This window comes from Neltuma alba, unplaced genomic scaffold (genome assembly GCF_004799145.2).
Source record: "Neltuma alba isolate B1F8T4 unplaced genomic scaffold, ASM479914v2 tig00003541_pilon, whole genome shotgun sequence".
NCBI classification, from domain to species: Eukaryota; Viridiplantae; Streptophyta; class Magnoliopsida; order Fabales; family Fabaceae; genus Neltuma; species Neltuma alba.
In genome coordinates, this window is record NW_021633322.1 from 1 (window position 1) to 26,073 (window position 26,073).

The window sequence follows — 26,073 nt, forward strand, 5'->3', positions numbered from 1 at the left end:
TTTCTAGAAGCAATTTATCTTGTGAACCAAAGGGAATATTTTTATGATAAGCCACATTCATTCAAATCTTTGAATTAAGATAGGCACCAAAGATTAAAAATTAATCGCTCTATATGTCCATATGTGTTTGCGTATGCGTCGGCATACATCAAACGATAAAATTCATGAATAAAACAATTATCCAAGTGTGCAGTATACTCACCATTCTACCAATTAATTTTTTTAAAAATCCTGTGGTATTTTTAACTGAATAGAAATTTCCACTACTACAATGAAGACTTTTTACTTCTATTTTGAATGACTTTTTACTTCTGTTTTGGGGAGACATGAAAAGAAGGACATAAAAAGTACCCTACTTTTTACTCCTGTTTTGAATAGAGGAGAAAAATACTTTTTTTACGTCTATTTCGAATAGAAGTAAAAACACTTTTTTACTTCTATTTTTGTCAAAACAGATGTAAATAATGGATTATTATTTATGTCTGTTTTGATATAAAACAGATGTAAAAAATGTGATTTTTTTACTTCTGTTTTTTCATAACAGAAATAAAAAGTTCTCATTTACTATTGTTTTCTTGAAATAGAAGTGAATGTGCTATTTTTTTAATAAAAAAAATTCACTTCTCAAATACCACTTCCCATACAGCCACAACAACCACAATAGCCATTTTCCAACAAGTTGAAATAGTCTAACATTTAAACTAATCAATATTTTTAGCCAACATATATATCACTATTATGATTTCATCAATATATTAACACATTAACTAACTAATAAAAAAGAACAAATTGCAAAAGTCAAAATTGATAACTTATTGTCTCTAAACATAAACTTTATCAATCCCTAGACCATTATTTTTGAAGCAGTTGCTGTGCCAAAAGGTCTCTGAAAAAGTCAATATCATCAACGGTGTATGAGTAGTCATTACTAAAAATCTGTAAATTGATAAATGAACAAATTTAAACACATGAAGAAAATCAAATTAGTAACAATTCAATTTAAAAATTCAACAGCTATTACAAAACTAAAAATATTTACTTACCTCATCAAATTTTGAAGTACATCCACTCTCAATAATTTTAAACATATAACAGATAATATAATATCCGTATTTTGTTGACCCTTGTTGCTTAGGACACCGCAAATCACAAGGAAATGGTCATATATAAAATAATTGTCATTAATGAAAGAACTTCAATTCAAACTACTCACATTGGGATATATCCCAAGTTGTTGCGCCATTTTTGCTTGCACGATTCCCACCCGTTATATAATTCTTCAACACAATTCTTCAATAAAAATTTAAACTGCAACCTTACAAACCAACTCAAGATTCCTTAACTTACACAAACCCACAACACATTAAACTAACTTATACGTATAAAAGAACTAAAAGAAGAACATTGCTCTTGAACTTACCTTCACTACAAAGACTCTTCTGGCTTGCCTTTGAGTTAGAGTGTCATGGCCTGGAGAGATGAGGAGGACAACGAGCTGCTGCTGCGTGTGAACTACATTGCTGTCTTCATGATTTGGAGCTAACTTTACTGTGTTGAGCCTCTTTGTTCAAAGCATGCAGAACGATGGTGAGGAGTTGCAGAATGATGGCCTTGAGAGCTGTAACGGAAATGAGAGGGAAAGTTTCAAAGATTCGCGGTTGGTAGAAGACGGAAATGAGAGGGAGAGCTTCAGAGTTCCCTTGGGGCTTGGTGGTAAACGTATAAGAGTTTCACGGTAGCTGGTAGGGCAAATTTTTTTTAAAACAAAGCCGCCTTCATGTCTGTTTCTACCAAAACAGATGAGAAGGTGGCTACCTTCTCGTCTGTTTAATATGAATAGACGAGAGTTCCCGTTTGTTTTGCTTAAACAGATGAGAAGTTCTTGTCTATTTTTCTTTGAAACAGACGAGAAGGCTGTTCATATTAAACAGACAAGAAGCCTATATCTTCTTGTTTGTTTCTTTGAAACAGATGAGAAGGTTGTTCATATTAAACAAATGAGAAGCCTATATAACAAAGGAGGATATGTAGGTTTTTCCCTTCTGTTTTTAGGAGCACACATGAACGAGAGAGGTAAATAATACATTTTGTTGTAGTGTTCTTTGAATTAAGGATTAACATTGTTCTTTCTTTGAATACAATGGAATAAAAATTAACGGATCATTAATGACAAAAAATGCATGAAGAGTGAATTAATCTTGACATTAATAGTTTCCATTTCAAATAATAAGGTGCTTATCACATTGAACCAGACATAGGTCGTATCATTCAATTCATGTAATGTGAAGGTTAAAAATAGCAACAAAAGACAAGGGAATCGATCTTAAGAGATTAATTCAACTTTGGATCCTGAATTTTCCGTGTTTTTCTACGAGCGGAACAATTCAAATCTTATCAAGAACTCAATTATGATTGTCCTTATAACATGATAAATTATGAACCTATATGACAGGTAACATACAATGTTTTTTCAATATTTAACATCATAATCAATATATATTATACTTTTCTGATCCTAAATATAAGACATACCTTGTAGTGTAATTTATACTACAAAGTAGGTCTTATATTTAACACCAGGGAGTAATAAATTAAAATTTATGGCTACTATATAATTAATATTGCATATTGTTCATGCATTGCAATTTTTTCTCTTTACCATATTTCCATCTTGCGCTTAAAATTGTTACTAACTGCATATATCTGCCCTAAAAATCAAATGATAAACGTTAATAGTGACAATGAACTATCTAGAGGTATCAAATTTATCATTATAATTTCAGAATAGTTTATTTGTTAATAAATTTCTAACATTAATCGGTGGGTTCATTTCATTTTATATATATCACTAAAAAGTAAAAACAAACAAAGAAACTAGTTTTCCAAATAAAGCGATCCTGTTACCCCTAAGTATACGGATAAATTATCCATTAAATATATATTCATTGTAAAAAAAATGATAAACATATTTTAAAAAACTACCTTTAAATCTAATCCTTTGTATTTTACCACATACACGTAGAAAGTCGCGCTCCTAAGATTAGCCAGCTATATAAAGGAAAACTCAATCCCATGAAATATATGACTGACGCAGTTTATATAGGCGTCAGTTCTCTGTATAGATTTAAGATTCCAATATAATTAGAAATAATCAATAATACAATGATCCGCGCGTTTGGATTCACGAACGCTTCACTTGGATGTTAACTATATATAGACGCACAGCGCTATATATATATACACGCACACACTCGCACACACTTACTCACAAACACAAACATAGTATCACCCAAAAGATCATCAAGCAGATCGAGAAGACAAGAAACTAATCATTAAAGAGTATAATACATCATGAAGAGCTTAATTGCAGACCAAACAAGCCTTTATCATAGCGCTACTCCATCACTGCTTCGAAATCTTCCTTCTCTTCCTCTCAACAACAAAACAGACAATAATGGCTTCGCCTCCTCCACTAACATCTCTTCTGTCCCCAGCTCTTTCATCAACCTCGACCAGTAAGAAATCAATTCAGATCTATACCTCTGTGTGCGTCTGTGTGTGTGATACGTTGATAGTATATATAGTTTCTGGTTTGATTAATTCTTCATCGTGCTGAGTGATTCTGCAGAGGAGATCCAGTGGTTTTTAAGCCCTACTGGACGAAGATGAGCGAGGAGTGCATGGTGGAGATAAAGGGGTGCGAGCTTCTGAGTTATCTGAGTGATCTGAGGAGCGTGTGTTGGTTTATGATGCCGGAGCTCAGAGACGCCATTAAAAGGCTTCATGCTTTGGTCGGTAACGCAGAGACGAGCGATAGGTACGTTGTGGTTGGAAATGGCTCCACGCAACTCTTTCAGGCAGCTCTCTTCGCTCTCTCTTCCTCCTCCTCCTCCGATGACCAAATCAATGTCGTCGCTGCTGCTCCTTATTATTCGGTAAGCTTCTCTTTTCTCTCATTCAAAATCCTTCAGTTAATCATGGATGTTTCTTTTTCCTCTACTATTATTTTTGTGCATATTATAACACATAAATAAAGATGCCGGGTACATCTGAGAAATAAGATCAGAACTAAAATTTTACCTTTATCCGATAATTAATGATTTATTTATGTGTTAATAACTGGTGCTGCTGACAAAAATTGTTACAAATCGTGAGTAAACCGGAAAGCCACTAACTTTGCAGAGACAACAAAACTAACAAACACTTTTTCGGAGACACTATCCATATATAATAGGAAACATGCAACTAACACATTCACATCGAGACACGTGCATGAATTTTGCAATTATACACGCAAAAAATGTCAACATGAGAGTCGGTCTTCGATTAATTATATATATATATTATTCTTGTTGGTCGATCTCAAAACTTCAATAATAAGCTCTAATATTTTAAACACGAGGGTTGGGTTATGAAAAACAAAAAACACTGAAACGTGTGTGTGCAGGAGTATCAAGATCAAACAGATATTTTGCGTTCAGGGATATACAAATGGAGTGGCGATGCAATGGAATATGATAAGAATGAAGCATATATTGAGGTAGTGACGTCTCCCAATAACCCAGATGGTTGTATGAGAGGGCCTGTGGTGAATAAGAAAAAGTGCGGAGTTGAAGGGAAGCTGATTCATGATCTTGCTTATTATTGGCCTCAATACACTCCCATTACTCACAGGGCCAATCATGATCTTATGCTCTTCACTTTCTCCAAATGCACTGGTCATGCTGGTTCTCGTATTGGGTAAGTCACTTTCTGAATCATGTATGGTTGAATGCTATACATACTATTGTGAAGGGGTTGAGTGTTTGGTTTGTTGCTCATATTGTTGTGAAGGTGGGCTATTGTGAAGGACAAAGAGATTGCGAAGAAGATGACCAAGTTTATACAGATGAGCTCCATTGGAGTGTCGAAAGAATCTCAAACTCGAGTTGCCAAGATAATTGAAGTTCTTTGTGATAGCTATAAGAATTTCAAACTTGGGTCTAAAGAATCTGAGTTGTTCTTTGAGCATAGTAGACGCCTTATGAAGGAAAGGTGGGAAATGCTGAGGGAAGTCATCAAACAAAATAGTGGCTTCAGTTTGCCAAAGTTTCCAAGGGTTTATTGTAACTTCACTAATGAATCGACTGAGACATATCCTGGTACGTTTTGTTACTAAATTATATATACCTTTGCTCATTCCAGCCATTTATATTTTTTGGCTCTAATCTCTTTTGTTGGGCTTTTTTTTTTTTTTCCGTAGCTTTTGCATGGTTGAAGTGCACGGAAGATGAAAATTGTGAGAGTTACCTAGAAAAGAAGATGAAAATACTTGTTAGAGGTGGAACCCGATTTGGATCTGACCCAAGATATGCTAGACTTAGCATGGTGGGTAGAGGTGACGATTTTGATGAATTCTTGAAGAGGCTTTCAAAAGAACATCTAAAAGATTAGGCACTAATTGTAGTTGGAGGGGTAATTAATTAATGGAGTTATTTTTGTTTTGTAGTTTCATGATTATCAGAAAATGTTAAGTAGGATTTTATTAGGTGCGGTCTAAGTTGATTTTTGTTTAGTGAATGTTTGTGTTTTGTTGCAAAGGAACTACTTACAATAATATGTCTCTTGATCACGCTATAGTAAACATGAAGAATTTCAATGAGATCTCGAAAGGAATATAACTACTAAAAATTCCTAATGACGAGTTAGACATTATCATCTCCTACTTTAAAACTTGTTATTTTAGGTTGTTCAGTTGTTGTTAGGACTTTTTAATAATTATGTTTTTTTTTCCGGGTTTTGTTGCAATTCTCTCCAATATAAATGTGGTAATTATATATATTATATATAATATATAGAGATAAATGATGACAGAAGAGAAGAGGACATGGATAACTAGCTAAAAGTTAAACAACAACAACGACAAAAGACCCAGCAATGTGAAAGGGAAAAAAAGTAGACTTAGCTTGAATCGACCACGGCAGTGAAGGTGATAATATGCATTTTAAAATGTCATTGGATTCTAACAGTTCATAGGAAAATACTTAGGATACTTTTCTCCATCTGGTCCAAAATAATCATTATTTTACGCGAGCATCTTTGCTTTTAGAATAAGTAATTGTTAGTTAGGATTATCATGAAAGTGTCTTTTTTTTTTTGACAATTTTATGCTTAATAATGAAACGGGTTTAGAGAAGTGTATAATTTAATTATTGTATTTAAAAAAATATTACATTTTTTTGTTAAATATTAGGTTATTTAATAATTTTTGAGTCTATATATGAGGGCGACTCCAAAATGATAATAATGCGTCAGAAAATTTATATACATAAACAAATTTAGTTACTTATAACAATAAATGTGTATTGGTTTTTTTAAAATACCCCATTTGATCATTACTTTATTGATGAAGCCCCTTACATGTATGCAATCAATAATTCAATATGAATACATTAGAAAAAATAATAAATTGGAGGATAATTAAATGAATTGATATGTTATTTTTAATACCAAAATGACAAATATAATTAACTCTTATGTTTAGAATCGGGTTGGAGTAAATTTGTTAATTGGGGAGCATTATTTATTATGAAGGAGTTGTATGTGTCGGATTAGAGTGTGGATCACGTAGAGAGAAATGAGAAGCACATGCGAGAACACCCAAAAGACTCATTAAGATTGCAGGGAGAGTGATTAATAATAATTGAGACTAAAAAGTCAGAACATGTTTGGTTTCAGGAACGCAATATCGTGTGTTTCGAGCCTGTTCCTCCTTCCAGGTTATTTGTAACTAATTTATATTTACTCCCTTCGATTTTAGTATTTTTATTACCCCATTCTGTTGACAATATAAATCGCTTTTAGAAGAATGGTCTGATGCAAAATATTAGTCATTTGAAGAATAATTAATTTTTATTTATCAATTTGCTTATCAAAAAAATCTTTATTTATCAATTTTATCATTGCAATTTTTCTGTCCTTCACATTCTCATCTAATATGAGTAAAGTTGAAACAAAAACTTTTAATATTTAAGATAGATCAGATTTAATGTCTTAACTATTATTGTTTTGGTTTTGATAAATTTTTTATAGACTGGGGGAAGTATAAGCCACTTTCAATAAAACCTTTCAAATTAAGATAGACACCAAAAATGAAAAATTAATATGTTTGTGTACATACAACAAATGATAAACTCATGAATAAAAAATTATCCAAATGGCCACCATGCTATTAATTTTTTTTTAATTCAGTACTAACGGAATGGAAATTTCTTTGAATGGAATAAAAGTTAACATAACTAACGACAAAACATGCATGAGGAGTGAATTAATCTTGACATTATAATAATTTCCATTTCAAGTTCTAGGGTGCTTGTTATTACATTGAATCAAACATTGGTCTTATCATTTAATTCAAATTAATGCGAGGGCTAGCTAAAATTAGCAACCAAAAACGGGGGAACATATACTACGCATGGATTGATCATAAAAGATTAATTCAACTTTGGATCCCGAATTTTCCTTGTGTTTCTACAAGTAGAGCAATTCAAATCTTATGAAGAACTCAATTATAATTGTCCTTATAACGAGATAGATTATGACCCTTTTTGACAGCTAACTTACAATGTTTTTTCAATACTTAACATCATGATAATCGATATATTATAATGAATTAAAATTCATGGTGCTTCTGGGTAGTTTTACTGTTCCCCCGTGTATAATAAATAACTTTTACTACCTACCTATATATATATATTTGTCCTTAAAATTAAATGGTCAAACGTTAATAGTAGTGACAGCGAAAAACAAATGAGAAAAATACTTTTATAATAAAAGCCATCCTGTCATCCATAAGTACACGGATAAATTATCCATTAATTATATATATTCATTATTATAAAATATGATACAAATATTTTAAAAACCTACCTTTAAATCTAATCCTTTGCATTTACCACATATACATGTAGAAAGCTGCGCTCCTATAAGATTAGATTGCTATATTACTGAAGCAATTTAGATGAGCTTCAACTCTCTGTATAGGTATGAGATTCAATACAATTGGAAATAATCAATAATGGTGATCCGCGAGTTTGGATTAATTCATGAACGCTTTACTGGAAATTAACTATTTATAGAGGCTCAACGCCCTATATATGCGTAGACACACACATAATGTGTCACCCAAAAGATCATGAACAAATTAAAAAATATAATACATCATGAAGAGTTTAGTTGCAGACCAAACAAGCTTTTATTGTAGTTTTCCAAGTCTACCCGAGTTCATTGTCATTTTGAGGATATAGTGGGTTGTTTAATAATTAAAAATTCACCCCAAAAAAAGAAGAATTTCCTTCTTCCCTATAGGTATGTACGTAATAGTGTAGGCGTTTCTTGGCCAATTATACTCATTTTTAACAGATAAGATCCTTTTCCATCTCCTCTGTTTTTTTTCCCCCTTGAATTATAGGAGGGACCTTCCACTTGTAAGAGAGTATTTATGCCATGCGGCTATAGGCCGTTGGCCCATCCTATCCTCTCTGACTATGATCGCTGTTAGACCAAGGGAACGGTTCAGATCTCATTTTTGGTTGTAACTTCCCTCATATGTGTGTGTGTCCCATTTCTTTTTCCAGTTATACGAAACTCAAACAGTTCTATGCTACCAAATGATCACTACTTAGTCCCCACCATGTGATCTTCTCTTTTTATAAACTCAAGCATTTATATTTGTTAAAAACGGAAGAGATAAGGGTAAGGACAAAGATGTGTGTGTGTGTGTGTGTGTCACCAACATGTTTGCTCTCTCCTATGATTCCATATATAGTTGCAAGTTACATAACACTCAACAATTGCCCATATGCAAAATCGGGACAATTAGGTTCATCGTAGGAGACGATATATAGGTGGCGAAACGTGGAGTAACTTAGTCAATTATATTTTTCTTGAAGAGACGATCAAAAAACGTTTGAGATTAGGCATTAAAAGTAGCTATAGAGCTAGATCTAATAAGAGGTGGTTAATAGAAGTATCTCTGTTTTGTAGTTTCATGAATATTAGAAAATGTCTAGTAGCTGGGTTGTAGAATAAGACCCACCCATCTTTTATTAGATGCGGTCTGAGTTAATTTTTGTTTAGTAAAGGTTTGTGTTTTTGCAGAGCATCGGAACTATTTACATAAAAATGTAATAATTATAATATATATAATTTATAAAGATTGATAAAAGAACAGGACATGGATAATTAGCTGAAAGTTTAAAAAAACTAATAATAATTTTAAAAAACCCAATCATTGGAGGGGAAAAAATCTACTCTTGAACTGACCACAGCTGAGAAAGTAATAATATGCATTTCAATAAAATAATTTTGTTGGATTCTAATAGTACATAGACTTGTTTATCTCCATCTATCTGGTCCAAAATAATCATCATTTTAGATATGTGTCTTTGTTTTTTAAATAGTAAAGTGTATATATTCAAACACGCAAGATGTAAAAGCAAGAGTTCGTATTAATTTCCTTTATCAAGCTTCTGCTTTTTGTGAAAGAGGTAGAATTGATCAAGACTACAAAAAATTTCTTCTATCCTATGAGCACATTTAGCTAAATATATAGTTTGCTAAAGTGAGATGTTCTCTATGAGCATGTCTAAAAACGACCTGCCAATCCTTATTTATGAGTAATCTAATTTGATCTGCAACATCTCTAAAGACTAAAGGGATGACTACAATCGTTGCCTCTAACTATCAGATTAAAAAAAATGACAATTTTCCGAAAGCCTTTACACCAACAATATAATGAAGGCCATTAATATCTCCAATCAACCTTGCAGTGGCTGATAGGATCGCCATAAGTTTGCAACTTAAGCCATAAATCCACCTATCTTTATTATCCCAAATGACTCCACCACAATCACTTCTTCTGTCAAGGAGCACAGAACCATTCACTTCCATTTTAACAAAACCTTTCTGAAGAGCCTCCATATATAGAAGCGCAACTCTTAGTCTTGGGAAATTCTTGATCCATGGACGCTCTAAACAGAATATTAGTTGCATTAGGGATTTCACTTGTATTCACGCCTCCTAACAGTTTATTGCACCGCGTGATCCAAACGTCCCAGCCTATATGTAAACGAAAAGTATGGTTAAGATGTATCTAGTATCTTGAAATATTTTTTTCAGTATACCTAATATCCTAAAGTATTTTGTGGTAAAATATTTTTTCAAGTGCATCTAGTATCTTTATTTTTTTTTTGAGCGCATTTAGTATTATAAAATATTTTTTAAGTACATCCAGCACCCTAAAATATTTTTTTAATGCATCCAACATCAAAGCATAAAAAATACTTCAAGTGTTAGACGCACCTAAAAGTAATTAAAGGTGTTGGATGCATTTTAAAATATTTTAGGGTACTAGGTACATTCGAAAAGATACTTTGGGGTGTTAGATGTATGTTAAGCCCAAAAAGTATTGCCAAACGTTCCATGAATTTAACCAAAACGTCAAAAAACAAAAATCTCACGTTATCTTTTTAGTAAATTTATATTACTACCTCTAATCCTTAATATAAGAGCTAGTGACTAATTTGAGTAGATTAAGAAAGTTTATTAAATTAGTTATTTGTAATAATTAGATGTTATTTTTCCTAAAATACTTTTGTTAATCATGTATTACTATTAGCTAAAACTACTATTTGATTGAACTTTTAACATGTACAACTACTATAAAGGTTATTTTAGAAAAAAATAAATAAATATAAGAGACAAAATGGATTGGGTCTTATATTTAGGATCAAATTAAAAGTCAAATTAGTTCTTATATTAAGAACCGGAGGTGGTATTTATTAACTATTTTCTAGTCTATGTGCCCGACTCTAAATTTATATAACATAATTTTTTTAATTGGAGAGGATTATATATTATGAAGAAATTATATGTTGCGGCTTAATGATGCATGCTTGCATTTGTTAGGGTGTGGATCACATGATAGAAGCATAACCATGGCCACAAAAACGAATCATGAAAATTCCAGGGAGAGTGATTAATAATAATTGAGACAAAAAGTCAAATCACGTTTGGTGTTAGGAACGCAATAATGTAATGTGTTCGGCTTTCGAGCCTCGTTTTTCTGGCTAATTAAGTAATTGACCAGTGAAGCAGCATAATCCCCCCTTTCAAGTGATTTGTAATTAATTTACTTTTCTAATCCTATTTATAAGTAACTTTTAATATATTTTATTTTAAATTTCAATAATTTTTCCTTGAAATTCAACAACTTTCTTATTTTATTTCTACTTAATATATAATATACCTCATAAAAACAAAATAAATATAATTATAAATGAAATGTGAAATTATACATTCATGTAAAAAATTACTTTCCTTACCTTATAAACATAATTAAAAAAATGTATTCTCTTCTCATTCTATAAATAAGACCTGAGGAGTATACTTCTTTTACAAGCCACTTTAATTTCAATCAGATCTTTAAAATCAAGATATACACCAAAAATAAAAAATGAATAGCTGTGTGTGTGTGGAGGCATACATCAAATGATAAAACTCATGGATACAAAGCTATCCAAATATCCATCACTTTATTAAAATTTTTTAATCCTGTGAGGCTTTTTTTGTTGTTCTTTCTTTGAATATGATGGAATAAAAATAAACAGAATTAACGACAAAACGTGCATGAAGAGTGAATTAATCTTGACATTAATAGTTTCCATTTCAAATTATATGGTGCTCATTATATTGAATCAGACATAGGTCGTATCATTCAATTCATGTAATGTGAAGGCCAAAAATAGCAACAAAAAACAAGGGCCATTGATCCTAGAAGGTTAATTCACCCTTGGATCCTGAATTTTCCGTGTTTTTCCACGACCAGAACAATTCAAATCTTATCAAGAACTCAATTATAATTGTCCTTATAACGGGACAAATTATGACCCTATTTGACTAGGGACATACAATGGTTTTTTTCCTCAGTATTTAACATCAGATCATAATCAATATATGATAATAAATTCAAATTTATGGGTACAGTCACTACAGTGTAATTGTATACTGTTTCAGGCATTGCAATTTTATCTTTTTACAAATTTCCATCTTTCGCTATATCTAAATATTTTTTGAAAAACGTGCATAAAAATTAAAATTTCCCCTACATATAGTAAACAGTTTTTACCAACTGCATCAAACGTTAATAGTGACAATGAACTATCAAAAGATATTAAATTTATCATGATCATTTTAGAATATTTTATTGTTATTCGTTAATAAATTTCTAACATTAATTTGGTGGACTCATTTCGTGCGATCCTGTACGCAGATATATTATCCATTAATTATATTTTCATTATAAGATATGAAAAACAACATTTTAAAAGAACTACCTTTAGATCTAGTCCTCTCTATTTACCAGATACGTGTAGAATTAAAGCCGCGCTCCTAAGAATAGATTGCTATTTATAGAGGCACCACGCCACACACACACACACTCACAAACACAAACATAGTATCATCCAAAAGATCACTAAGCAGATCGAGAAGACAAGACACAAAAGAATATACATCATGAAGAGCTTAGTTGCAGACAAAGCTAGCCTTTATCACAGTACTACTCCTTTGCTTCCAAATCTTCCTTCTCTTCCTCTCAACAACAACACAAACAATAATGGCTTCGCCTCCTCCACTAATATCGCTTCTGTTCCCAACTCCTTCATCAACCTAGACAAGTAAGAAACCAATTCAGATCTATATCTCTGTGTGTGTGTTACGTTGATAGTATATATAGTTTATGGTTTGGTTGTTTCATCTTGCTGAGTGATTCTGCAGAGGAGATCCAGTGGTGTTTAAGGCGTACTGGACGAAGATGAGCGAGGAGTGTAAGGTGGAGATAAAGGGGTGCGAGCTTCTGAGTTATCTGAGTGATCTGAGGAGCGTGTGTTGGTTCATGATGCCGGAGCTCAGAGACGCCATTAAAAGGCTTCATGCTTTGGTCGGTAACGCAGAGACGGACGATAGGCACATTGTGGTTGGAAATGGCTCCACACAACTATTTCAGGCAGCCCTCTTCGCTCTCTCTTCGTCTTCTCCAATGATCGCATCAACGTCGTCGCTGCTGCTCCTTATTATTCGGTCAGCTTCTGTTTCTCTCTCTTTCTCTTAGCCAAAATCTTTCAGTTAATCATGGAGGTTTCTTTTTCCTTTATTATTATCTTTATGAACTATTATTGCGCACATAAATAATAAATGGTTTATTTATTATTTAATCAATAGTGATGCTGACAAAAATTGTTACAATTCGTGAGTGACAACCGCTGAGCCACAAATTTCCGTTGAATCTTATAAGTCTTGTTACTGACATCTTCTTTAATGGCAGAGAGCAAAATTGACAAACACTTTTTTTCGCAGACACTATCCATATATAATAGAAAACATGCATGAACTTTCAGATTCTACACGCAAAACATGGTAACTAGAGAGTCGGTCTTCAATTAATTATATATATATTGTTCTTGTTGCTCAACGGCTCAACCTTAAAACTGCAATAATAATCCCTAATATTTTAAACACGTGGCTTTGGGTTAATAAAAAGTAAACCAGGAAAAAAAAAAAACTTAAACGTGTGTAACAGATGCCGTTGAGATGGGCTCAAATGGGAGTGATCCAAATACAAGTGGGCAGCCCATTATATTGAGGAAGAGCCGAAGAGCCCGAAGAAAGACCTGGAAGCTCAGGGAATTGGACGATGCGGAAGATATTATATAACAGCCTGGGTTGTTAGTAGTGGGTGTGCATGTATTCGGTTATTTTTCTTTCTGATAGATTTCTTGTGCGTCTATCTCTCTCTCTCTCTCTCCCCCTTCGTTCCCACTGTAACTCTCGTTCTGCATGTCTGTGTAGCGACCGTATTCATACTCTAAATTACCAGGCTGATTTCATCGGTTATAAATATATATATATATCCAGAGTTGCATTCATATTAACTGTGTATTATTAAGCTAACGTGACATTTGGTGCTTTCGTTGAGAGACCAATGGCAGAGAGTACACGGTTGAAGGAACTGCAAGCTAACGTAAAAAAACAAATGAGTTTGTGGAAGATGCAAAGGAACGTTTCGACCGCATGGACCAACGATTTGATGCATTAGAAACGATGATGAAAGCCATGATGCAGTCGATGGAAAGTATGAAATCCGAATCCGCATCCTCGGGGTTCAAGGAGAAGGAGGCGCCACCAGGTACTTACGGAGGCTACGTTCCGAACTTGCAGAAAACTATAAAAGTGGACTTCCCGCAGTTCGATGGCACCAATGCTCTTAACTGGATCTTCAAGGCTGATCAATATTTTAAGTATTACGACATAGCTGACTCACAACGACTGATGATTGCTTCTGTCCACTTCGATGGAGAGACTTTACCATGGTACTAGATGCTAGAAAAGAAGGGCCGTATACCGAATTGGGAGACGCTTGCAAAAGCGGTAGAGATTCAGTATGGACCTACTCAATTTGATTGCCCCCCGTCTCTACTCTTTAAGCTTACGCAACACGATGTGGGAGGCAAGCTGGAAGATTATAACCAGCGGTTTGTGGCCTTGGCAAACCGCACCGAGGAGATACCAGAATCTGCGTTGTTGGATTGTTACTTGGGAGGCTTGAAACCAGGGTTGAAACGTGATGTGTTGGTCCAACGGCCCACCTCTGTTCTCAGTGCCATGGCTCTGGCTAGGCTCTTTGCAGAACCGACTTCGACAGGATTTTCGGTGCCCAAGCCTTCAGTTATACACAACAATACGTCGAAGACAATGACACCATACACGAGCGGCGGTCCTAATGTCTCCACAACATCGTCAGGAGGAGGGAAGAAAAATCTTCCACCATTGTTGCCGACACCTAAAATGCCTCCGATTAAGAAAATGTCACCGGCAGAGATACAGATTCGGCGTGAGAAGGGTTTGTGCTATACTTGCGACGCCAAATTCACTCCCACGCACAAATGCCCAAACAAACAGCTCATGTTACTACAGAGCGAGGATGAACCGGAGGAATAAAATGACGAGATCCTTGAGACTATAGAAGCTGATGCCACGTTGCACCATCTGTCACTTTACGCACTAAGAGGGACAAGAGGTCCGGCGACTATTCGCTTCCATGGAACGATTCAGGGTACTAGGGTGCAGGTTTTATTAGATGGGGGCAGCTCTGACAATTTCATCCATCCTCGTATCGTAACCCACCTCAAACTACCGGTGGAGGAAACGACTGAAATCAGAGTCTTGGGTGGTACTGGAGGAAAAATCCTGAAAAGCGCTGAAGAAGTACGGAATGTGGAAATATAGATCAATGGTCATACGATCTCCATGACATTATATGTGTTACCTATCATGGGAGCTGACATGGTAATCAAGGCGGATTGGCTCGAAACATTAGGACCTCATATAGCTGACTATAGTACATCGACCGTAAAATTCCTCCAAGACGGGCAGTATATTTCATTAACTGGGTTCAGGGGACCAGCTCTACTTCACGCTCAGTTACACCACTTGACCCGTATTCACCAGATGGATGCTATGGCGGCATGCTTCGTGCTCGAAAGTTTATCTGAGGATACGGTAACTGATAGAACAGTGGAGGACATGCCGAAAGATTTAACTTCGTTACTGCAGCGGTTTGAAAAGGTTTTCGAGGTCCCACGGGGTTTACCTCCTTCGCGACACCACGAGCATCAAATTGAATTAATAGCAGACACAGGTCCAGTTCGGGTCCGACCATACCGGTATCCATTCAGTCAGAAAACAGAAATCGAAAATATGGTTTCTAAATTACTTAATGAAGGGTTGATACAAGCTAGCTCAAGTCCTTTCTCTGCCCCTGTGATTCTGGTGGGAAAAAAAGATGGAACATGGCGCTTTTGTGTCGATTATAGGGCCCTGAATGCTGTTACAATCAAAGACGCGTTTCCAATGCCAACCATGGATGAATTACTCGACGAGCTTTATGGCTCTGTTTTTTACTCCAAGCTCGATCTCCGATCAGGATATCATCAAATCTTAATGAGAGAGGCTGATAGAGAAAAGACTGCTTTCAGGACACATCTCAGGTTGTATGAATGGCTTGTAATGCCATTTGGACTCATGAACGCACCGGAAACATTCCAAGCTCTGATGAATACCATCTTCCGACCTTTCCTTCGTCACTTTGTGTTGATTTTTTTCGATGACATATTGGTGTATAGTCCTACGTGGGAATTACACTTAATTCATTTAGAAAAGGTGCTTGAGACTCTGTTGCAGCATCAATTATTTGCAAAAAAAAACGAAATGTACCTTCGGTCAGCGACGCGTGGAGTATCTTGGGCACATTGTAACCGGGAAGGGAGTGGAGGTGGATCCGGGTAAGTTGAAGGCTGTCCAGGATTGGCCGACACCCGAGAACGTCAGTCAACTGAAGGGGTTTTTGGGCCTCAGTGGGTACTACCGTAGATTCATTCAACGTTTTGCTCAGCGAGCTGGCCCACTAACACGTCTATTATGTAAGGATGGGTTTAGGTGGTCTTCAGAAGCCCAAACAGCATTTGATGGACTCAAAGCAGCCTTGACCCAAGCTCTGGTGCTAGCCCTCCCTGATTTCTCCAAGCCTTTCGTGTTAGAAACGGATGCGTCGGGCGTCGGGGTGGGTGCTGTATTAAGTCAGCAAGACCACCCGATTGCATTTTTCTCCAAGAAGCTCTCTCCTAGGATGCAAGCTCAGTCCGTTTATGTTCGTGAACTTCATGCTATCACGGAAGCCGTTGCTAAGTTCCGCCACTATCTACTGGGTCATCCTTTTGTCATCCGCACTGATCATGCTAGCTTGCGGCATCTTAATAATCAAACAATTCAGATGCCAGAACAAGAGACCTGCCTCCCAAAGCTTTTGGGGTATCAGTTTACAATTGAATATAAACCCAGGAAGCATAACCAAGCTGCAGATGCCTTGTCCCGCAGCTGCTATATGGCACTGTCTTCGGTGACCGATCCCTTCATCAATTGGGTCTATGTTGAAGTGCGCTCGTCTGCAGAAATTGCGACACTAAAGAAAAAAGTGGAATAGGGGTTGATCATCGAACCACAATACATGGTCAGACAGGGCGATCTCTTTTGGAACCACCGACTAGTCATTCCCCGAGATAAACCGAACTTGATCCCTTTAATACTTACTGAGCTGCATTCATCTGTTATAGGTGGTCATGCAGGGTTTATGAGGACTTTTTACAGAGTTGCTCGACTGTTTTTTTGGAGGAATATGTGTGCGGATATTCGAGATTTTATTCGGCGATGTTTAGTATGTCAACAAGCTAAAATCTCGAACCTCCATCCAGCAGGACTACTTAGTCCATTACCCATTCCAGACCGTATCTGGGAAGATATTGCTATGGATTTCATTATCGGGTTGCCGAAGATTAAGAATTGTACTGTTATTCTGTTAGTAGTGGATTGTCTATCTAAATATGGGCATTTCATAGGCCTTCCCGGTAATTTCTCCAGCACCCAGGTTGCAGAAGCATTCGTAGTGCACGTCGTCAAACTGCATGGCACCCCAAGGACGATAGTTTCGGACAGGGATAAAGTCTTCATGAGCGCGTTCTGGCGGCACCTTATGAGATTACAGGGGACCCAATTAAATTTCAGTTCCGCATACCATCCACAAACGGACGGTCAATCCGAGGCCCTCAACAAGTGTGTGGAAATGTATCTACGGTGCTTGGTCTATGACTACCTGAAAAAATGGCTTGCATATCTTTCATGGGCAGAGCTGTGGTACAACACTTCATTCCATCACTCAACCAACATGACTCCTTTTAAGGTTGTATACGGTCGGGAACCGCCACCCCTGATCCGACACTCTTCTCTCGAAGATACACCCTTTGATGTTCATCGTGCATTAGAGCAACGAGATGAGTTGCTAGCTCAGCTGAAGATCAACATCCGGCACGCTCAAGAACAAATGAAGCGTTATGCCGATGCTAAATGATGGGAAGTAGAATTCCAGGTTGATGACTGGGTACTGGTGAAGCTCCAACCGTACCATCAACATTCGGTTGCCCTTCGTCGATATCAGAAGTTAGCATTGGTGTATTTTGGCCCGTTTCGAGTTGTTGAAAAGGTTGGCAGTGTTGCTTATCGTTTGGCACTACCAGACCATGCCAAGATTCACCCTGTCTTTCATGTCTCTGTTCTCAAGAAGTTCCACGGGGAGGGCGAGCCAACATCATACTTACCTCTTCCGCTATGTACTACTCCAGAAGGTCCCATTTGCCAACCTCTCACGATTCTAGACAACCGAATCATCCGATGAGGTCATAACGCTGTACGTCAATTTCTGGTGCAATGGGATGGATCTCTTGACACAACGTGGGAAGACGATGAAACTCTCCAGTCATTATACCCCAACATGGACCTTGAGGACAAGGTCCCATTTAATGGGGGAGGTATTGTAATAGATGCCGTTGAGATGGGCTCAAATGGGAGTGATCCAAATACAAGTGGGCAGCCCATTATATTGAGGAAGAGCCGAAGAGCCCGAAGAAAGACCTGGAAGCTCAGGGAATTGGACGATGCGGAAGATATTATATAACAGCCTGGGTTGTTAGTAGTGGGTGTGCATGTATTCGGTTATTTTTCTTTCTGACAGATTCCCTGTGCGTCTATCTCTCTCTCTCTCTCTCTCCCCCTTCGTTCCATTGTAACTCTCGTTCTACATGTCTGTGTAGCGACCGTATTCATACTCTGAATTACCAGGCTTATTTCATCAGTTATAAATATATATATCCAGAGTTGCATTCATATTAACTGTGTATTATTAAGCTAACGTGACAACACGTGTGTGTTTGCAGGAGTATCAAGATTAAACAGATATTTTGCGTTCAGAGATGTACAAATGGAGTGGGGATGCAATAGAATATGATAAGAATGAAGCATACATATAGGCAGTGACGTCTCCCAATAACACGGATGGTAGCATCACAGGACAAGTGGTGAATAAGAAAAAGTGTGGATTTGAGGGGAAGCTGATTCATGACCTTGCTTATTATTGGCCTCAATACACTCCCATTACTCACAAGGCCGATCATGATCTTATGCTCTTCATTTTCTCTAAATGCACTGGTCATGCTGGTTCTCGTAATGGGTAAGTCACCTTCTGAATCCTAATATACTTGAATGCTGGTTCTCCAAATATACTCCCATTGTTTGAGTCAAGGGATTAAGTGTTTGGACTTTGCTCATATTATTGCGAAGGTGGGCTATTGTGAAGGACAAAGAGATTGCGAAGAAGATGACCAAGTTTATACACATGAGCTCTATTGGAGGGTCGAAAGAATCTCAAATCCGAGTTGCCAAGATTATTGAAGTTCTTTGCGATAGCTATAAGAATTTCAAACTTGGGTCTACAGCATCAAAGTTGTTCTTTGAGCATAGTAAACTCCTTATGAAGGAAAGGTGGGAAAAGCTGAGGGAAGTCATCGAACAACATGGTGATTTTAGTTTGCCGCAGTTTTCAAGGGCTTATTGTAACTTTTTGTTTCTTATTGTAACTTTTGCTTGTTTTCATTTACAGTATTTGGTTCTAATACTTTTTGTTGGGCCTTCTTTGGCGTAGCTTTTTCATGGTTGAAGTGCACGAAAGATGAAGATTGTGAGAATTATCTCGAAAAGAAGATGAAAATACTTGTTAGAGGTGGGACCCGATTTGGATCTGACTCAAGATATGCTAGACTTGGGATGGCGGGTAGAGGTGACGATTTTGATGAATTCTTGAAGAGCCTTTCAAAAAACATGTAATCGATAATTAGGCATTAAATTTAGTTGGAGGGGTAGATCTAATAAGAGGGTTATTTAGTAGAAATAATAGAAATATCTTTGTTTTGTAGAGTCATGGATATCAAAAGATGCCAAGTTGGACTTAGAATAAGATCCACCCATCTTTTATTAGGGGGTGTCTAACTTGATTTTTGTTTTAGTGAAAGATTGTGCGGTTGCAAAGGAACTATTTACAATAAATTTTCTCCTTATCATGCTATAATATAAATGTAATAATTATACTATATATATGATTTCTAAAGATTAATAAAAGAATAGGACGTGGATCACTTGCTAAAGTCAGAAACTAATAATAATAACACCCAGTCATCATATATGAACGGAAAAAAAGTAGACTTGAACCGACCACAACAGAGAAGATAATAATATGCATTTTAGTGAAATGTTGGATTATACTTTGATATGATAGTGCATATACTTGTTTCCCCATCTGTTCCAAAATAAATATTATTTTAGACGCGTCACTTTGTTTTTACAAAAAGGTAATTTTTGCCCACAAACTTGGCTGAGGTAATAAACTGTATTATTCCTATGAAGAAGAGAACACAAGTTCAAATTTAGTGAAGAGCACTTGTTGGAAGTGAAAACCCTTTATGCTCTAAGCCTCTAAAGGGCAAACCTTTGATCACATAAAAAAAAAATTGTTCCTTTAGATTTTCAAAAAAGTATTGGTTTTTTTGATAATTCTATGTTTAATAATGAGATCAGTTTATGGGAGTATAATTAATAACAGTATTCTTTTTTAAAAAAATTCATTGCATTTTTGTTAAATTAAAGGTTATTTATTAACTTTTTAACCTATATGTGGGCAACTCTAAAATGATAATGTTGGGTCCAAACATCCACATGTGTACTCTCTCTAGTCCTATATATAAAAAAGTTAGATAATTAATTTATAGATGTTAAGAAAAATAATTTAGTTATTTACAAATAAATATGTGTTAATTTCTCTAAAAATATTATTTTGATCATTATTCTATTAATAAAAACCTTCTTTCATATATGTAATCAATGAAGATACATTAAAAATAATTTATAAATTTGGAGGGACAAAGTGAATAGAAAAGTATTAAGTTGATTAGAGGGCGGATCACATGCAGAGAGATGAGAAGCACAAGAAAATTGCAGGCAGAGTGATTAATCCATGAAGCAGCATAATCACGACCTCTTCCTTCTTTCAAGTGATTTGTAATTAATTTATATTTACTCCCTCTTATTTTTATCATTAGCCACTTTCAATAAAACCTTGAAACTTAAGATGGACGTACACCAAAAATAAAAAATTAATAGCCATATCTATGTGGGCATAAATCAAATGATGAATTAAAAATTATCCAAAAAATGTCCACCGTTTCTATTAGTTGTTTTAATCCAGTGGCTTTTTTAACGGAATAGAAATTTCTTTCAATTAAGCTGAGGATGAACATTGTTCATTCTCTGACCATGATGGAATAAAGATTAACAGAATTAACGACAAAACATGCATGAAAAGTGAATTAATCTTGAGATTAATAATTTCCATTTCGAATTCTAAGGTGCTTATTACATTGAATCAAACGCAGGTCTCTTATCATTCAATTCATGTAATGTGAAGGTTAAAAATAGAAACAAAAAACAAGGGGGATTGACCATGGAAGATTAATTCATCTTTGGATCCTGAATGTTCCGTATGTTTCTACAAGTAGAACAATTCAAATCTTATCAAGAACTCAATTATTATAATTGTCCTTATAACATGATAGATTATAGCCCCATTTGACTGGTAACTTACAATGTTTTTTCCCCCTCAATATTTGACATTATAATCAATGTATTAAAATGAATTAAAATTTATGGCTCTGCTTGTAATTTTATTGTTCATGCATTGCAATTTTTTCCTTACTATATTTCCACCTTTCACTCATAATTCTCTACTTCCATTTCAAATTTTGAAATGTTTATAAATATATAAATAATATACTCCTCCGGTCTTTAATATAAGATTTATTTAACTAATTTGATTAGATTAAGGAAGTTAGGTAAGTCAATTAATTATAAGAAATATGACATGTTTTTCCTAAAACACCATAATTATTTTCCTCAATATCCTCTCTCCCTCTTCCACTTGATTATGGTTGAAGAAAATCTATAAGGGTAATTTAGAAAAAAATTGATAAATATGAGAAATAGGTCTTATATTTAGGACTAAAATCAACTCAACAATTAGGTCCTATATTAAGAACCGGAGGAGTAATATTTATTCTAATTATTGGCGGATTCATTTCACTGAAAACAATGGAAGAAACTAGTTTTCTAATTAAAGCAATCCTCTCACCTCTAGCTAAGTATGCGGATGAATTATCCATTCATTACATATTCATTATAAAATATGATAAAAATATTTTTTTAAAAACTACCTTAAAATTAATCTAATCCTTTGTATTTACCACATACATGTAGAAAGCCACGCTCCTAAGATTAGATAGCTATTATGACTGACGCAATCTACATGATTTCCTTAGTTCTCTATATAGTGATCCGCGCGTTGGGATTCATGAACGCTTCACTTGTAACTTTACTATTTATAGAGGCACAACCCTCTATATATACACACACACTCACAAACACAAACATAGTATCACCCAAAAGATCACCAAGCAGATCTAGAAGACAAAGACACAAATTAAAGACTTTAATACATCATGAAGAGCTTCGTTGCAGACAAAACGAGCCTTTATCACACTACTGCTCCATCACTGCTTCCAAGCCTTCCATCTCTTCCTCTCAACAACAACACAAACACTAATGGCTTCGCCTCCTCCACTAACATCTCTTCTGTCCCCAGCTCCTTCATCAACCTCGACCAGTAAGAAATCAATTCAGATTTATGTCTCTATGTGTGTGTGTTACGTTGATAGTATATATAGTTTATGGTTTGGTTGTTTCATCTTGCTGAGTGATTCTGCAGAGGAGATCCAGTGGTGTTTAAGGCGTACTGGACGAAGATGAGCGAGGAGTGTAAGGTGGAGATAAAGGGGTGCGAGCTTCTGAGTTATCTGAGTGATCTGAGGAGCGTGTGTTGGTTCATGATGCCGGAGCTCAGAGACGCCATTAAAAGGCTTCATGCTTTGGTCGGTAACGCAGAGACGGACGATAGGCACATTGTGGTTGGAAATGGCTCCACGCAACTCTTTCAGGCAGCTCTCTTCGCTCTCTCTTCTTCTTCCTCCTGCGATGACCACATCAACGTCGTCGCTGCTGTTCCATATTATTCGGTAAGGTTCTCTTTGTTTCTCTTTCTCTCATCCAAATCCTTCCGTTAATCATGGAGGTTTTTGTTTATGAGTTATTATTGCACAAAAATGATAAATGGTTTATTTTTGTCTTAATAGAAGTGCTGCTGACAAAAATTGTTACAGATCGTGGGTGACAATCGCCGAGCCACTAATTTCCATTTAATTTTATAAGTCTTGTCAAAGGCATCTGTTTTATTACCAGACAACAAAATTGACAAACGCTTTTTTCGGAGACAATAATAGGAAACGCACAACTAACACATTCACATTGAGACTTGCATGAACTTTCAGATTATACACGCAAAACATAATAACATGAGAGTCGGTCTTCAATAACTTGTGTATGCATATTGTTCTTGTTGGTCAATCTGAAAAATGGAATAATAATAATCTCTAATATTTTAAACACGAGCTTTTGGTTTAAGAAAAAAAAGAACACTGAAACATGTGCGTGGGCGCGCGCAGGAGTACGAAGATCAAACAGATATTTTGCGTTCAGGGATATACAAATGGAGTGGTGATGCAATGGAGTATGATAAGAATGAAGCATATATTGAGGTAGTGACATCTCCTAATAACCCAGATGGGAGTATGAGAGGACCTGTGGTGAATAAGAAAAAATGTGGAGTTGAAGGGAAGCTGATTCATGATCTTGCTTACTACTGGCCTCAATACACTCCCATTACTCAGAAGGCCAATCATGATCTTATGCTCTTCACTTTCTCGAAATGCACTGGTCATGCTGGTTCTCGTATCGGGTAAGTCACTCTCAGAATCATGTATAATTGAATGTCTATACATAATAATGTTTGAGTCAAGGGGTTGAGTGTTTGGTTTTGGCTTATATTATTGTGAAGGTGGGCTATTGTGAAGGACAAAGAGATTGCGAAGAAGATGACCAAGTTTATCCAGATGAGCTCCATTGGGGTGTCGAAAGAATCTCAAATTCGAGTTGCCAAGATAATTGAAGTTCTTTGCGATAGCTATAAGAATTTCAAACTTGGGTCTAAAGAATCTAAGTTGTTCTTTGAGCATAGCAGACGCCTTATGAAGGAAAGATGGGAAAAGCTAAGGGAAGTTATCGAACAAAATAGTGATTTCAGTTTGCCAAACTTTCCAAGGGCTTATTGTAACTTCACTAATGAATCAACTGAGACATATCCTGGTATGTTTTATTACTTGATTATGTATTTACATTTGCTCATTCCATTTATATATTAATTGGTTCTAATATGTTTTGTCGGGTTCCTTTTTTTTTAGCTTTTGCATGGTTGAAGTGCACGAAAGATGAAGATTGTGAGAGTTATCTAGAGAAGAAGATGAAAATACTTGTTAGAGGTGGGACCCGATTTGGATCTAATCCAAGGTATGCTAGACTTAGCATGGTTGGTAAAGGTGAAGACTTTGATGAATTTTTGAAGAGGCTATCAAGAAACACCTAAGAGATTAGGCATTAAACAGTTGGAGGGGTAGATCTAATTATATGAGGGTTATTTAGATTGATAGCTGTATTTTGATTTGTGGCTTCATGAGAGTATCAGAAAATGTCAAGCAGCTAGGTTTTAGAATAATAGAAGTATGATCTAGGTTGATTTTGTTTAGTGAAGTTTTGTATTGCTGCAAAAGAAACTATTTACAAATAATATAAAGCATGCTTAATTTCCATTGGCTCTTGTTATTATATATTGCTCACAAGCGTTTTCTATGTTTTCAAAAGGGATTTACCTTCACCCTGTAAAAGATACTAAAATAATTTCAAAACTATCTAAAGGAATGTTGAAGTTTAACTGCCCTTAATTGTCGCTTTGGGGTTACTCCAAAAATTAACCGAATTAATGCAATATAGTGCACAACTCGGGTCGTTTCACTTTGAGGAGCCGAAAACGAAATTAAATCCTAGTAAATAAATGCAAGTAACCTAAACTATAAAAAGGATTTTTGATTTGAGTTTGAAAAATTACTAACTAAATGCCTTGAATTAAATTGAAATTAAAATACTTTTTTTTTTGTTATTTTCTTTTATGTAAAAGATGATTGAAATAACTGAAGATGAAAGAAATGAAAATGAGACACACAAATAACACTGATAATAATCAATCCTCCAATTCAACAACGCAGGCAATCATCACTCTAAAAGATGTGGGAGTTAAAAACAATGAATTAAGAATTATAATTAAGCTTTTGATCCAACAACCGAGCCACCTCGAGTTGCCACAAAATATTTTCCTAAAATCCCAACTTACTAACTGCAACCAGAATAGTAAAATGGGATTAAGGATGCTAAAAACCAATGCTTAATTAGAACTCTTAAATCCAAAATAACAGAATTAAAGCTAGCAAGAGACTATATGATCCAAAATTCTAAGCCACCTTAGAAAATCACAATATATTAATTCCAAAATCAATACAAATGTCATAACCACAACATTATAATTGAAATCAAAACTATAAACAGCCCAATGTCAAATGCTAAGCAATAATTCAGTCACAATAATCCCCAAATATAATCAGATTAAGCAATACAATTATCTCAATAATAGAAAAACTATCCTAAGACCTAGGAATTGTTAAACAATTATTGAGTAGGAAATTAAAGCAACTAAAACTCCCCTTTGATGATCTAAGCTCCTGCCATTATTGTTGAATTAGAGAATTGTGAAGCTAGCCACGGTTTGCCATAAAAATTGTCATATTCAGAATTTTGCTACGGTTTGCCATGGAGGGAACAATGGAACAGTGGATGATTTCTTTCTCCTGCGTTGCTGGCAGCAGTGAAGAAGAAGCAGACAATGCCGTCGAGCCTGCTGGTTTACTCGCCGTCGACGTCCTCTGTTTTTCCCAGCCCTCAGCTCCTTCGCGTGCGTCTTCAGCTTCCGTTCGGCGTGCTCTGTTTTTCCGCTGGTGCCGCTTGCGTTCGGGAGAAGAAGAAGATGATGGGTGCTGTCTCTCTTCT

The 26,073-nt window shown here is 35.6% G+C and overlaps 2 protein-coding genes and 1 pseudogene across 2 annotated transcripts; all 3 read left to right on the forward strand.

Moving 5' to 3' along the window:
• Positions 1-1,574: 1,574 nt before the first annotated feature.
• Positions 1,575-5,433, forward strand: LOC114741812 (L-tryptophan--pyruvate aminotransferase 1-like). The gene is made up of 5 exons (XM_028930077.1): positions 1,575-1,735; positions 3,629-3,935; positions 4,448-4,740; positions 4,834-5,141; positions 5,243-5,433. The coding sequence occupies exons 1-5, from the start codon at positions 1,575-1,577 to the stop codon at positions 5,431-5,433; spliced, it is 1,260 nt and encodes a 419-aa protein (XP_028785910.1).
• Positions 5,434-12,555: 7,122 nt separating this feature from the next.
• Positions 12,556-19,806, forward strand: LOC114741807 (L-tryptophan--pyruvate aminotransferase 1-like; annotated as a pseudogene).
• A 2,720-nt stretch (positions 19,807-22,526) lies between these two features.
• On the forward strand, positions 22,527-24,562 carry LOC114741808 (L-tryptophan--pyruvate aminotransferase 1-like). Its single transcript, XM_028930075.1, has 5 exons — positions 22,527-22,690; positions 22,793-23,099; positions 23,586-23,878; positions 23,978-24,285; positions 24,381-24,562. The coding sequence occupies exons 1-5, from the start codon at positions 22,527-22,529 to the stop codon at positions 24,560-24,562; spliced, it is 1,254 nt and encodes a 417-aa protein (XP_028785908.1).
• Positions 24,563-26,073: the final 1,511 nt, after the last annotated feature.

Excerpts from the sequence above, each read along its gene's own strand:
- LOC114741808 (XM_028930075.1), top strand. The coding sequence starts at position 22,527 with ATGAAGAGCTTCGTTGCAGACAAAACGAGCCTTTATCACACTACTGCT. Across the intron at positions 22,691-22,792 it reads TCCTTCATCAACCTCGACCA|AGGAGATCCAGTGGTGTTTA; the intron begins GTAAGAAATCAA and ends GTGATTCTGCAG. Across the intron at positions 24,286-24,380 it reads ATCAACTGAGACATATCCTG|CTTTTGCATGGTTGAAGTGC; the intron begins GTATGTTTTATT and ends CTTTTTTTTTAG.
- LOC114741812 (XM_028930077.1), top strand. The coding sequence starts at position 1,575 with ATGCAGAACGATGGTGAGGAGTTGCAGAATGATGGCCTTGAGAGCTGT. Across the intron at positions 1,736-3,628 it reads AAACGTATAAGAGTTTCACG|AGGAGATCCAGTGGTTTTTA; the intron begins GTAGCTGGTAGG and ends GTGATTCTGCAG. Across the intron at positions 3,936-4,447 it reads CTGCTGCTCCTTATTATTCG|GAGTATCAAGATCAAACAGA; the intron begins GTAAGCTTCTCT and ends GTGTGTGTGCAG.